We start from the raw sequence: 15,409 nt of genomic DNA on the forward strand, positions 1-15,409 counted from the left end.
CCAACAATGATAAAACTGCTGGAATAGATTTCTCAGGGTTAGAAATGAATAACAATAAATTATCTGCATACAATGATAACTTATGAATGTCTGACCCATGATTAATACACAAAATATCCTGTGATTCTCTGATGGCAATTGCCAAAGGTTCTAAGGCAATGTTAAATAGTAATGGACTAAGAGGACATCCTCGACATCCCCGAAATAGGCAAAAAAAGGGAGATCTTTGATTATTGGAAAACACTGAGGCTACTGGAGTGTGATAAATCAATTTAATCCAAGATATGAATGTCGGACTAAAATTAAACTTCTCCAACACATTAAATAAGTAAGGCCATTCAACTCTATCAAATGCTTTCTCCGCATCTAATAAAATCACGCATTCTGAAATGTCATGTGAGGGAGTATAAACAATATTCAGTAATCTCCTAATGTTGAAAAAAGAATAGCGATTTTTAATAAAACCGGTTTGACCTTCTGAAATAATTTTGGGTAATAACCTTCTCCAATCTAGATGCCAGTAACTTGGAAAAAATCTTGGAGTCTACATTCAATAAAGATATTGGTCTATAGGATGCACAGTCAGTAGGGTTATCTTTCTTCAATATTAGAGAAATGGAAGCTTTATAAAAAGATTGTGGCAAATACCCCAATCTAATTGCTTCCTCAAAAACCTTACATAACCAAGGGGAAAGAGTAGCGGAAAAACATTTTAAAAATTCTACTGTATAACCATCTGGACCCGGTGCTTTCCCAGAATTCATTGAAGAAATAGCCCCTTTAATTTCTACATCCGTAATAGGAGTATCCAATATTGAAAGATCATCAGATGATAATCTTGGGAAATTTAATTTCCCAAGAAAATCACACATTGTATTACGATCCTGAGGGAATTCAGATTGATACATGGAGGTATAGAAGTCTTGAAATGCCTTATTTATGTCATCATGATTAATTGTCAAATTCCCATTCTGCTGACGAATCTTAGTGATTTGACATTTAACCAAAGCATTCTTCAATTGACTAGCTAACAGTTTACCAGATTTATCACTATGTATATAAAAATCAGATCTGGTTTTCATTAATTGATTTTCAATCGAGGATGTAAGTAATAAACTATGTTCCATTTGAAGTTCAACCCTTTGTTTGTCAAGCTCCTTACTAGGAGTAATCGAATATTTCTTATCAATCTCTTTAATTTTATCGACCAATAAAAGAGTTTCCTTCTTAATACATTTTCTCAAACCAACGGAGTAAGCGATAATCTGTCACGTATATACGCTTTAAAAGTGTCCCAAAGTGTTCCGCAGGAGATATCATCTGTGGAATTAGTTGAAAAGAAGAAATCAATCTGCTCCTTCATAAATTTTATAAAGTCCGAGTCCTGCAATAAGGTAGAGTCAAATCGCCATTGTCTAGCATTAGAAACTGTATCCGTAAATTTCATAGAAAGTATTAATGGAGCATGGTCAGAGATAGCTATAATATCATAATTACAACTGATTAGCGATGGAATAAAACAAGAGTCTACAAAAAAATAATCAATTCTCAAATAAGAGTGATAGACATGTGAGAAAAAAGAAAACTCTTTGTCGTTAGGATGCCGAAATCTCCAAACATCAAAAACTCCATTATCAGTCAAAAAAGAGTTAATACAAGTGGCCGACTTATTAGGTAAAGTCTGAATAGATAAAGATTTATCCATCAAAGGATTTAAACAACAATTAAAGTCACCACCCATTATTAACTTATATTCATTTAGATTGGGTAAAGAAGTAAATAAGGACTTAAAAAAGTCAGGACAGTCCATATTTGGAGCATAAACATTAACCAAAGCAACCTTTTTATTACAAAGTAAACCCATAATTAACAAAAATCTACCATTCGGATCCAAAAAGGTATCATGTTGAATAAATGGAATAGAGGAGTCAATAAAAATTGAAACTCCTTTTACTTTAGCGTTCGACTTTGCATAATACTGTTGTCCCCGCCAAAACCTAAAAAAACGAAATTTGTCCTCCTTCCTCATGAGTTTCTTGTACAAAAATGATATGAGCATTAAGTCTTTGGAATACTTTGAAAATCTTCTTTCATTTAATTGGATGATTTAAACCATTAGTATTCCAAGACACAAATTTAATGGTCTGAGCCATAATTCTAAAATCAACCCTTTGGTATATAAAGGGTTAACCAACTTGTAAACTCATGCACCCGGAAGAGGAACAAAAGTAAAGAGAAGACCCGGAAGTGACGACAACACAGACATATTTGAAGTTCAAAAACAGCCCAAATGAAAAAACTAACACAAACTGATGGAAAAAAAATAAAATTAGAAAACAGACCATCCCCCAGCCCCCCAAGAAAAAGAGAAAAAGCCAAAATATGGCTTGAAAAAGGAAAAAATTAGACTAATTCTACCCCTATGTCAGCGGAAGACCACTCCGTATATAAAGGATATACAAAAAAAACCAACCCAACTTTAAAAATTAAAATCGCTATACTAAAAACAATATTTCTAAATATAGTTAGTTGTAAAAAATAAGAATATAGTCACTAAAAACTTATAAATCAGGCTCTAGCCCAGACAAAACAAAAAATATTTAAGCTATGATAAGCGATGCATTGTAGGAAGAAGACGAAAGAAAAAAAAATAACGCCATCTTAAACAAAACCAAAAATCTTTTTCAAAAAACCACCATCTTAATCAAAAAGAATTCACCTTCAAAGGGTTAAAAATATACCTTTGAAGGAACAAAGTTAATAGACAAGAATATAGTATAATGGTTAAAGTGTATAAGACAAAGCAATTGATATGACGAAAACACACTTTAACTTAAGTATAAAGTATAGGATAAACCTACACCAATAACCAGAGGTTAATTCTGGTTTAAGAAATCGAGAACCATCTTACACGATCAGGATCGTTCATTTATTAGAAACTGGTGTCTGTAGCAGTAGGGAAGTTCTTCTCCAGATAACTTCTCGCTTCTGATGTTGAAAAGAAAACTTGACGAGGGACATTCAGAGGAGAGATTCGAAGCTTCGCAGGGTATAGGAGCGCAGGTTTCAGATTTTTCTCATAACATTCAGCCATCAACGGTTTGAAAAGAAGCCTTTTTTTCATAAGATCAGGACTAAAGTCTTCAACCAAACGGAAGTAGTATTCTTGAAATTTAACCATTCCTGCCCGACGAGCTGCACGAATAAGTTGTTCTTTGTCCTGTACATAGTGAAACCAGACAATTACAACCGAAGGTTTATCTGTAGCACTCGGTGATCGACGCCGAATTCTATGTGCTCGATCCAATAAAGGAGGGTTATTTGGGAAAATGCTTCTTTGAATAGTGGAGCAAAATATTTCGAAGGGTCATCTCTTTCTATGCCATCTGGAAGACCAAGTATACGTAGGTTCTGTCTTCTGGATCGATTCTCAAAATCGTCACTCTTGGCTTTAAGTGCTTCCATCAGTTTAATGGTCGAAATTAAATCCTGTTGCAGTTTTTCAATAGTCAAATCTCGTTTCCAAGCATCTTCTTGCAGAGATGCGATAAGAGCTTGCTGCTGGTTAATTACTGAATCCGTCTTAACCATGTAATCTTGAAAAGCCTTTATATCTTGTTTAAAAAATTGTTGTAGTTCATCAAATTTTTTGTCCAAAACCTCCATAAACAATTCATAAGTTAATTGAGTGTGTTCTGGCGGAGCCTGCTTCTTTCCGTTAACCGTTCGGATTGCATCCAGGCTCTCGTCCTTTAGACCTGAGAGACATTTCTGTTTGCATACCTTCAAAAATTCATGACAAACTCTTAACAGTAAGTTCAAAAAAAATAACAAAGGAACTTTCGGTATAGGTAAAAATAAGCTGAATAAGGGTGATCAAAGGTTAAAAAAAAAGTAAAGGTTGTGGAGCGAATCCAAAACAGTACTCGCTCCATGAGCGTTTCCCGCTGACTCCCAATACAATAACATGTAAACGACATTTTAAAATATGGATCAAACAGACAAACTGGACTAACTCAGATGGACATCTTGGTTGGTATGAATGAGTTGGACAGAAGTGTCTGTTTTTGTGCTGTATTACTCTATAACCCCATGACAACAGAGCACCAGTTCATCTGAAAGTCAATCCATAAAGTGTTTCTGGATGGTGGATTTAAAATGGGATCTGTACTTAGTGAATTCTCAGCAACAAATGGTGCTGGGCTAGGGGAAAGAGTAACCTGTGTGCCATCTCATTGATTGGGACGAATGTTGTGAGCAATAGAATTGTCCTCATAAAGGGGAAAACTTAGATTAGGGGTGGGAGTGAGGAACTGAGGATATAGAAATAATCATTTTGAACCTATGTATCCTCTGGATAAAAGAATAATTGGAACTGAATCAGAATTTTTGAATTGAAGTAAACTCTGTCTTCAGCATCCAGCTAAGACAGACTGATTACCTGTTCTCCCCAGCTAGCAGAGAGACATTGAGAGTTTGCTAACATTGTACATTGCACCCTCGAGTAGAGAGGAGGGCTCATCGATAAGAACAGGAAGGAACATCCACTGTAATTAAGTCAAGGCCAAGCAAAGGGAATAACTGATAAGGATTAGACAGCACATCCATCTGTAATTAAGCCTTGATCTAGCAGACTCTCTTGTCTGTAACTAAGTTTTGCACCAACAGACTCGGTGGGCTTACCAGTTCAAATAACATCCTGCAACAGTAAAGAATGGGGCTCACTATGTATAAACATACGGCCGTAACCTGAGGGAACAGGCCCACTTGTCGGATGGTGGCAGTACTTCCCTTTGACAACTGGGTCTCAAACTCCTGCAGGAGGGTGCACAATAAACTGTTGTAATTATAAAAAGCTAGTCTCCTAAGTTTTATTCAGATTCGACTTTAACGGGGAGGAACAAGTTATCAGGAACTGAAAGTACGGGACAAGTACAGAAACAAGTACAGAAGAAATGAAAACTAAGGTTTTGCTGAGAGTGCTTCTTACAATACATTTCTTAATAATATAAATCACATCTCTGCAAATAATTTCTGGACTGTTGCTTGAATCATAAAGAAATCCTAATCTACAAAAAGATTAGCAACTTAAAGAGAATGTTATGGGAGCAGTGATTACTGTTTCTAGGGCAAACCAAACCAAACTGTAGAGTACACCGTTCAATTTTGGCAAACAGAAACTTGAATCCATATTTCATTTTGTACATAATGGCACAGAATCTAAGACACTAGACAAATTTTCTCAATTGACTCAATGTTATTGCAAACTGGTGTTAGGTAAAGCAGTGCTATTCCTCTAACTTCTTTCTGAATCTTTCTCCGAGGCACGGTAACATTTCTCCAACATACTTCGGTCAGTGTGGAGCTACTCTACAGGGCAAATGGCACTGCTCAACCAACATTGCTTCTATTCCAGAGCTAAACTCATCCCATCCAATACAGAAATGCTGCTGTGTTTGTGCATTTTTGTAGGCCAAGCTCTAAGTCATCAATTTGTTTGCTCAAACAGATGGCAAAATAGGTGTAATATTTAAATCAATGGAAAAAAGTCTCTCCTATTCTGTCAGACCCACCCAGGCAGACACCACCCTGCTGACAGGAGTCACCTGTCACTTGTTTACAACTCATCACTGCAGGCTTTTTAATCCCAGTTCATATCCACCGTCACTTGTTCACCTAGCAAACCAGCCAGCCTCAACCGGTTGCTCCTGGCTTTTAGTTACCCTGTCGGGTTAAATAACTGTTCCCTCTTATTTTGTGTCCCCCCCCCCCCCTTATGGCTTGTAAGATTATACTGTTAAATCATCTCCACTGCTCTACTTTTGGGTCAAGCCTCCCCTGCATTTCCTGACAGGATGGATTGACCCAGCAGAGTACATTCACCTAAAGGAAGTCATCCATCAACTGCAGTACATGATCTCAAAAAAGCACAAAACCATTAACCATCTGTTCCCCACTTTCAACGAACTCTCTGTCTCAATTCAGCAACACCTCACCAGTCAAGCTCTTCCTGTGGGACCCCGGATTATGGTGCCCGGATGCTTCAATGATCCCCAACCCAATGCCCTAACTTGCTGTCCCAATCCATGTTACAATTTGAGTTTCAGCCATCTCTGTATTCTCCGGACTGAGCCAAGATTGCCTTCGTCATCTGTCTCCTGACTGGGCAAGCTCTGACTGACTGGGGCAATAAAACTACCATTTGCAATAAATATGAGGAACTCTCCACTCAGATGCGTCAGGTCTTCAACTATACCAGATGTGGAAGAGGGGCAGTAGATCGAACACTTCATCTTCATCAGGCCTCATGCTGATGGAATTCAGGATCCTCGCAGTGGAGAATAGCCACAATGCAAAAGCGCTACTAGCTCACTGCTGTTACGGCCTCTCAAAGTGCTTGAAAGACAAGCTGTTCAGCCAGGAAATACCCACCATCTTCAAAAGCATCAATACTCTGCCCCTCTGAATTGACAAGCATCTCACAGAACAACCCTGTCGATCATCAGCCAGAACCCCATTCCTAGAACCCTATCAGGCGGCAGGACCCTCATCATCAACACAACCACAGCCAGAGAGAGTTCCTTCAACACCACCCCCCTCCCCAAGAGCATGAGCTCTTCTAATGTGGCCATGGTGACCATGACAGTGATGGAACAGTTCTCCCAGGTGGCCCGCTTCATTACCCTTCCCAAATTGTATCAGCCACTGAGACAAGGATCTGGTTCTCCTGCATGAAGTTCACTTCCATGGTTTCCCTCAGGACATTATGTCGGACCCTGGCTCACAATTCATCGCCCATTTCTGGCAAGCCTTCTGCTCCCTGCTCTGCAGCTCAGTGAGTTTGTCCTCTGGCCATCATCCACAGACCAATGGTCAATCAGATAGAGCCAATCAACAAGTGGTGGTTTGGATGGTATTTCTCCAGCTCTAACCCTTCCACGTGAAAGAAAAATCTGCCCTAGGCCGAACTGTCCCCCAATCTACACACCTCCTCTGCCACAGGTGTGTCACCCTTTGAAGTGCTTCATGGCTACCAACTCCTGTTGAACTCCATAGAGGAGCCAAAAGTGCAGGTTCCATCCATCAGGGCCCTGGTTCACCGATGCCAGAATGCTTGAAAGAGGATAAGGGGCATCATCCAAGCCGCCAATGGTGCCTACTGCCACTAGGCCAACTGCCAGTGGCACCCCACCAGACTACTCTGGCCTGAGGACCTTGTCTGCTATCCATCCAAGATCTGCCCCAGCACATCAACTGCTGCAAGCTCTCGCCCCGGTTCACCGGTCCCTTTAAAATTACCCATTTCATCAATTGAGTCACTTGCTGTCTCCACTAGCACCATCCCTTAGGATCAAACCTACCTTCCGTATGTCCTGCCTCAGTCCCATTTTCCACAGATCATTCAATCCAGCTGAGACTGCACCTCCAGAGCCAATGATGCTGAAAGGTGGTCCCATGCACATGATCCACGTCACCAAGGATGGGGTGTGCAGTACCTGGTGAACTGAGAAGGATATGGCCTGAAAGAGAGATCTTGAATGCTGTCCAGTTTAATCTTGCATCCATCGCTCATTGAGGTGTTCCACCAGACCATTTGGATCATCCTGGCCATCAGATGTGGCCTTAGGGGCAGGATGGTCCTGTCAGACCTACACAGGCATGCACCTCCCAGTCTCCACCCAGATGGTAAAAGTTACCTGCCACTTATTTTTATGAGGCATTTATTTCATTGATTCCTAAAAAAGGAAAAGATCCACTGGAATGTGTATCCTGTAGACCTATTTCTTTATTGAATGTAGATTTTTAAATTCTCTCTAATATTCTAGAGGATATTTTGACTAATATTATTTCAAATGATCAAACAGGATTAATTAAAATTAGGTATTCACATTTTAATATTTGAAGGTTGTTAAATATCATTTATTCCCCCTCAGTCAAAGAATCTGAATGTATTGTATCAATAGACAATAGACAATAGGTGCAGAAGTAGACCATTCGGCCCCTCGAGTCTGCACCGCCATTCTGAGATCATGGCTGATCATTCACTATCAATACCCAGTCCCTGCCTTGTCCCCATATCCCTTGATTCCCCTATCCATCAGATATCTATCTAGCTCCTTCTTGAAAGCATCCAGAGAATTCGCCTCCACCGTCTTCCGAGGCAGTGCATTCCACACCTCCACAACTCTCTGGGAGAAGAAGCTCTTCCTCAACTCTGTTTTAAATAACTGACCTCTTATTCTCAATCCATGCCCACTGGTACTGGACTCTCCCAACATCTGGAACATATTTGCTGCCTCAATCCTATCAAATCCTTTAATTACCTTAAACGTTTCAATCAGATCCCCTCTCAATCTCCTCAATGCCAGCGTGTACAAGCCCAATCTCTCCAATCTCTCTGCGTAAGACAGCCCTGCCATCCCAGGAATCAACCTAGTGAATCTACGCTGCACTTCCTCAATTGCCAGAATGTCCTTCCTTAAACCTGGAGACCAAAACTGTACACAATATTCCAGGTGTGGTCTCACCAGGGCCCTGTACAAATGCAAAAGGACATCCTTGCTCTTGTACTCAATTCCCCTTGTAACAAAGGCCAACATTCCATTTGCCCTCTTCACTGCCTGTTGCACTTGCTCATTCACCTTCATTTATTGGTGAACTAGAACTCAGAGGTCTCTGCATTTCTCCCTTACCTAACTCTACACCATTCAGACAATACTCTGCCCTCTTGTTCCTGCTTCCAAAGTGGATAACTTCACATTTATTCACATTGAATGACATCTGCCAAGTATCTGCCCACTCACCCAGCCTATCCAAGTCTCCCTGTATTCTCCTAACGTCCTCTTCGCATGTCACACTGCCACCCAGTTTAGTATCGTCAGCAAACTTGCTGATATAGTTTTCAATGCCCTCATCTAAATCGTTGACATAAATCGTAAAGAGCTGTGGTCCCAATACAGAGCCCTGTGGTACCCCACTAGTCACCTCCAGCCAGTCCGAGAAACACCCATTCACTGCTACCCTTTGCTTTCTATCTGCCAACCAGTTTTCTATCCATGTTGAAACCCTGCCCCCAATGCCATGAGCTCTGATTTTACTCACCAATCTCCTATGTGGTACCTTATCGAATGCCTGAAAATCTAGGTACACAACATCCACTGGCTTACCCTCGTCTAACATCCTTGTTACACCCTCAAAAAACTCCAACAGATTAGTCAAGCATGATTTGCCCTTGGTAAATCCATGCTGGCTCGGCCTAATCCTATTACTGCCATCAAGATGTGCCACTATTTCGTCCTTAATAATGGACTCAAGCATCTTCCCCACGACTGACGGTAGGCTAACAGGGCGATAGTTCTCCGTTTTCTCCTTCCCTCCCTTCTTGAAAAGTGGAATATCATTAGCCACTCTCTAATCTTCAAGAACTGATCCTGAATCTAAGGAACATTGGAAAATGACTACCAATGCATCCGCAATTTCCTGAGTCACCTCTTTTAGAACCCTCGGATGCAGACCATCTGGACCCGGGGATTTATCAGCCTTCAGTCCTACCAGTCTACTCATCACAGATTCTTTCCTAATGTCAATCTGTCTCAATTCCTCTGATATCTTATGACCCTGGCCCATCCATACATCTAGGAGATTGCTTGTGTCCTCCCTGGTGAAGACAGATCTTTCTTTCTTTTTCAATCTTTTTATTGAGTTTCATATAAATATAAAAAAAACATAACATAATAATGAATAGGTTATGAATACAATAGACTTGAAATTACATTAATAATAAGATAATAATATCCTATTAAACATCAACAAAAAAAGTACATTAATCAATCAAGTCTATATAATTATATATGAAAAAAACCAAAAAATAATCGTCAAAAGAAAAAGAAAAAAAATTGAAAATATATAAAAGAGAATATATATGGAAAAAAAACACTAAACTAAACTAACATGGGCAATAATAACAGTTTGTAAGTATATGATAGTGTCAAAGAACTCCGGAACTCCATACCTGAACAAGAATAAGCAGAGAGAGGGTCTGGAAAAGGCCAAATTAATTCATATGAAAATGTCGAATGAACGGTCCCCAAGTTTCTTCAAATTTAATTGATGAGTCAAAAATAGTGCTTCTAATTTTTTCCAAACTCAGATAAGAAATAGTTTGAAAAAGCCACTGAGACGTGGTAGGAGGATTTACTTCTTTCCAATTTTGTAATATAGACCTTCTGGCCATTAATGTTACAAAAGCAATCATTCGTCTAATTGAAGGAGAAAACTGATTACCATCCTCATTTGGTATACCAAAAATTGCAGTAATAAAATGGGGTTGTAACTCGATGTTCCAAATTGAGGAAATGGTAACAAATATGTCCTTCCAATTGTTATGTAAAGTGGGACACGACCAAAACATGTGGGTCAATGAAGCCACTTCTGAATGACATCTGTCACATTGAGGGTTAATATGAGAATAAAATCGAGCAAGTTTATCTTTAGACATATAAGCTCTATGTACAATTTTAAATTGTATTAAAGCATGTTTAGCACATATAGAAGAAGAATTAACCATTTGTAAAAATTTTTCCCATTTATCTGTTGATATATTGTATCGAAGTTCTTTTTCCCATTGTTGTTTAATTCTATCAGATATCTCTGGTTGTATCTTCATAATCATATTATAAATAAAAGCTACTAATTCCTTCTGACAAGGATTTAAGGTAAAAATCAAATCTGAGAAATCCGTTGAAGTTGAATTGGGAAAAGATGGTAAAACTTTATGTAAAAAATTTCTGATTTGTAAATATCTGAAAAAATTAGATTTAGGTAATTTAAATTTATTGGAAAGTTGGTCAAAAGACATCAAAGTACCTTCAAAAAAAAGATCACGAAAACATTTTATACCTTTCCTTTTCCATATGCTAATAGCTTGATCTGTCAAGGAAGGTTTGAAAAAAAAATTAAATAATATAGGGCTATCAAGAACAAAGTTTTTCAGAATAAAAAATTTACGAAATTGAAACCAAATTCGTAATGTATGTTTGACAACAGGATTAGATATCTGTTTATTGAATTTAACTAAATCAGCAGGAAGAAAAGAACCAAGAACAGAGAATAGAGAATATCCCTTTACCTCATTACATTCCAAATTTACCCACTGTGGACACAATGATGAGTCCAAATCTAATTTCCAATACGTTAGGTTACGAATATTATTCGCCCAATAGTAAAATCTAAAATTAGGTAAAGCTAAACCACCATCTTTTTTAGATTTTTGTAATTGCCTTTTACTTAACCTGGGGTTTTTATTTTGCCACACAAATGAGGAAATTTTTGAGTCAATGTTGTCAAAAAAAGATTTAGGAATAAAAATTGGTAAGGCTTGAAATAAATATAAAAATTTCGGTAATATCATCATTTTAATAGCATTAATCCGACCAACTAATGATAGGAATAAGGGAGACCATCTTGTAGTAAGGTATTGAATTTGATGAAGCATAGGTGAAAAATTCAGTCTAAATAAATCTTTATATTTCTTGGTAATTTTTATACCTAAATAGATAAAATTATCAGTAACAACTTTAAATGGAATCCTGTCATTCAATAAAGTTTGCGTGTTTAAGGGGAATAATTCACTCTTATGTAAGTTTAATTTATAACCAGAAAAACTACCAAATTGAGCCAACAAGGATAAAATAGCGGGAATAGACCTATCAGGATCAGAAATATATAACAGCAAGTCATCAGCATAAAGTGATAATTTGTATAACTTCTCATTACGGGTAATACCAAAAATATTAGGAGATTCACGAATAGCAATGGCTAAAGGTTCTAATGCAATATTAAATAATAAAGGACTTAAAGGACAACCTTGTCTCGTACCACGAGATAATTGAAAAAAAGAGGATCTATAATTATTTGTAAGAACAGAAGCAACAGGTTTATAATATATTAATTTAATCCATGATATAAAATTAGGACTAAAATTAAAATTTCTCAATGCATTAAATAAGTATGTCCATTCAACTCTATCAAAGGCATTTTCAGCATCTAATGAGATAACACATTCTGGGACTGTGGGTGATGAAGTATAAATTATATTAATCAATTTTCTAACATTAAAAAAAGAATACCGATTCTTAATGAAACCAGTTTGATCTTCTGAAATAATCTGTGATAGTACCTTTTCTAATCTAATGGCTAAAATTTTTGTAAGAATCTTAGAATCTACATTTAATAATGATATAGGGCGATAAGATGTACATAAAGTAGGATCTTTATCTTTTTTAAGAATTAGAGAGATAGTAGCTTCATAAAAAGATTGAGGTAATCTCTTCTTAGCAAATGCATCATTAAAGATTTCACATAACCAAGGGGAAAGCAAAGAAGAAAAAGTTTTAAAAAATTCTACAATATAACCGTCAGGGCCAGGAGCTTTCCCTGAAATCATTGATGAGATAGCCTCACCTATTTCGGCCATAGAGATAGGAGCATCAAACAAGCTACGATCTTCACCTATCAGTTTAGGAATATTCAAATTGTTAAAAAAAATTATCCATCATGGACAGGTCACCATCAAATTCTGATTGATATAAAGATTTATAAAAATCTTGAAAAGTGTTATTGATTTCTTTATGATCAGTAGTTAAATTACCGTCTTGTTTACGAATTTTAATAATTTGTCGCTTAGTCGAAATAGCTTTTAATTGATTAGCTAACAGTTTGATCACTGTGAATATAGAATTGAGCCCTGGTCCTAATTAATTGATTTTCAATTGAAGAAGATAATAATAAGCTATGTTCCATTTGAAGCTCAACTCTCTTCTTATAAAGTTCTATGGTAGGAGTCACGGAATAAATCTTATCAATTTCCTTAATTTTACCCACTAATAAAGCAATATCTAAATATCTTTGTTTCCTTTTACCAGCGGAATATGAGATAATTTGTCCACGGATAAAAGCCTTGAAAGAGTCCCAAAGTATTCCTCTGTCAATTTCTTCAGTATAGTTTGTTGAGAAAAACAAGTCAATTTGCTGTTTTATGTAGATGACAAATTCTGGGTCTTGAAGCAAAGTAGCGTTAAGTCTCCAAGATCTAGTATTATTGGAAAAGTCTGAAATCTTGATAGATAACTTCAAAGGTGCATGATCCGAAATAGTAATAGAATCATATTTACAATCAATAACATCCATTAATAACCGATGATCAATAAGGAAATAATCAATTCTAGAATAACTATGATATACATGTGAAAAAAATGAAAATTCTTTATCTTTAGGGTTCAAAAACCGCCATATTTCTGTAATTCCCGAATCAACCATAAAAGAATTAATAAGTAAGGCTGATCTATTCGGAAGAGTTCGGATAGGTTTAGATCTATCCATCGAAGGATTCAAACAACAATTAAAATCTCCAGCCATTATCAACATATATTCATTTAGATTAGGAAGGGAAGTAAATAAACGTTTAAAAAATTCAGGGCAGTCAAAGTTTGGAGCATAAATATTAACTAGAACCACGTTTCAATTAAAAAGTGAACCAGTTATCAACAAAAATCTGCCCTGTGGATCAGAAATAATTTCATGATGTGTAAACAAAATTGAGGGGTCTATAAAAATAGACACACCCCTAATTTTGGCGGTACAATTCGAATGAAATTGTTGACCCTTCCAGAACCTAAAAAAACATTGATTATCCTCCCTCCTAATATGGGTCTCCTGTGCAAAAATAATATTAGCATTCAATCTATGGAATACTTTAAATATTTTTTTACGTTTAATCGGATGATTTAAACCATTAGTATTCCAAGAGATAAAGTTAATAGATTTATCCATCATGCCAATATTAGTTGTGTGTATCATAATAGGTTAAAAAGACACATAACCCATAATTCAGGAAGAAGGAAAAATGATTCAGGAGCAACCGGAAAACATGACACCTCAACAATATTAATAATTTAAAGTTGGCCCATAAACTAAAAGCAAAAATATAAAAAGCAAAAGCGTGAAAAAAGATCCCTACCCCCTCCCCCAACCCCTCGAAAAAAAGCCAAGCGGCAGGCGCACGAACTAATACTAATATTACCCCCATTTTCAAGATGGCAACTTCATGAAAAGAAAGAAATGAGAAACTATATAACACCCAGATATAAATACAGGGTTGTAAAAAGAAAGAATATATATCAATCAAAATGAAAAAATAATATAAAAAAGCAAAAAATCATTAATACAAAAAGTATAAACATTAAAATTTAAAAGTGTAATATACCTTTAAAAAATTCCATATTCAAATACAAGAAAGATGACGTTTCAGAAGCAAAGACTTATGGGAAGAAGAAACGACATTTTGAAAAAGCCATCTTACAAAATATAACTGTAAATTCAGCAATCTGTTAAAAAAGTTTAATAAAAAAGTTATCAAAATATGATTTTAAAAAAAGATTTAATAGACACTACAATATATAAAAAAAGACTAAAAAATTCAAAACATTCGTCCCATTTCTAAGTACAGGCAAACAAATAAATGCTTATAGAAAGCAAAGTCTTATGGGAAGAAGAAACGACATCTTGAAAAAATTAAATCATTATTACAAAATATAAATGTGTATATCTAAAACAGAAAAAAGAATTTAAAAAATATTATAAAAATTAAAAGAGCATCTATAGAACAATGATGATAGTAAAAAAAAAGAACCAGACCCGTAGATCAGGATAAGAAGTTATAACCCAGCTTCGTAGGTTAATTAAAATGAGATGGCATCCTCTCTCCGAAAAATCTTCAACATGACACATAGTTCAAGTTGCACTAGAAGATCTATATTCTTCAACAAATTTCTTCGCTTCTTCCGGAGTGTTGAAAAATTGCTGACTGTTGTCATTCAGCGTAATCCTAAGCTTCGCTGGACACATTAAAGCTTGTTTAAGTCCAATCAAGTGAATCTCTGCCATCACTGGTTTAAAAGCGATTCTCGATCTCATTACATCGTATGAATAATCTTCAACAATTCGAAATGTGTTAGTGTTGTAAGAAATCATACCATTTTTACGAGCTAATCGAATCAAAAGCTCTTTCTCCCGAGGATAATGAAGGCGAACAATCACCGCTCGTGGTTTACCAGACAGAGCCGAAAATCTCGCAACTCTGTGAGCGCGGTCGATAACAGGTTTAGATTGCAAACCTTCAGCACTGAAAGTTTCCCATAATAATTTAGAAAAAAATTCAGTTAAATCACCGGACTCAACTTTTTCGGGAAACCCGATGATACGCAAATTCTGTCTGCGAGATCGATTTTCAAGATCAGTGATTTTAAAATTATACTGATCCATAGTTTTAGCATTCGACTCTACCTTCTTCTGCAGCGCTTCAATTGTACGTACTTTTTCACAAATTGATTGTTCAAGAGTCGCGATCTTA

The 15,409-nt window shown here is 36.6% G+C and overlaps 1 protein-coding gene across 2 annotated transcripts in view; it reads right to left on the reverse strand.

Annotated features, from left to right (window-relative positions):
• Positions 1-15,409, reverse strand: part of LOC132391345 (uncharacterized) — a 57,378-nt gene that overhangs the window by 23,881 nt on the left and 18,088 nt on the right. The window contains exon 4 of one of the 2 annotated variants that reach the window (XM_059964402.1): positions 7,362-7,496. The exons of the other annotated variant lie outside the window; for it this stretch is intronic. Within the exon in view, the coding sequence (XP_059820385.1) occupies positions 7,362-7,496 (135 nt within the window). The remainder of the gene's footprint in view (positions 1-7,361; positions 7,497-15,409) is intronic. 2 annotated transcript variants of the gene reach the window in all.

This window comes from Hypanus sabinus, chromosome 3, assembly GCF_030144855.1.
Source record: "Hypanus sabinus isolate sHypSab1 chromosome 3, sHypSab1.hap1, whole genome shotgun sequence".
In the NCBI taxonomy this organism is placed as follows: Eukaryota; Metazoa; Chordata; class Chondrichthyes; order Myliobatiformes; family Dasyatidae; genus Hypanus; species Hypanus sabinus.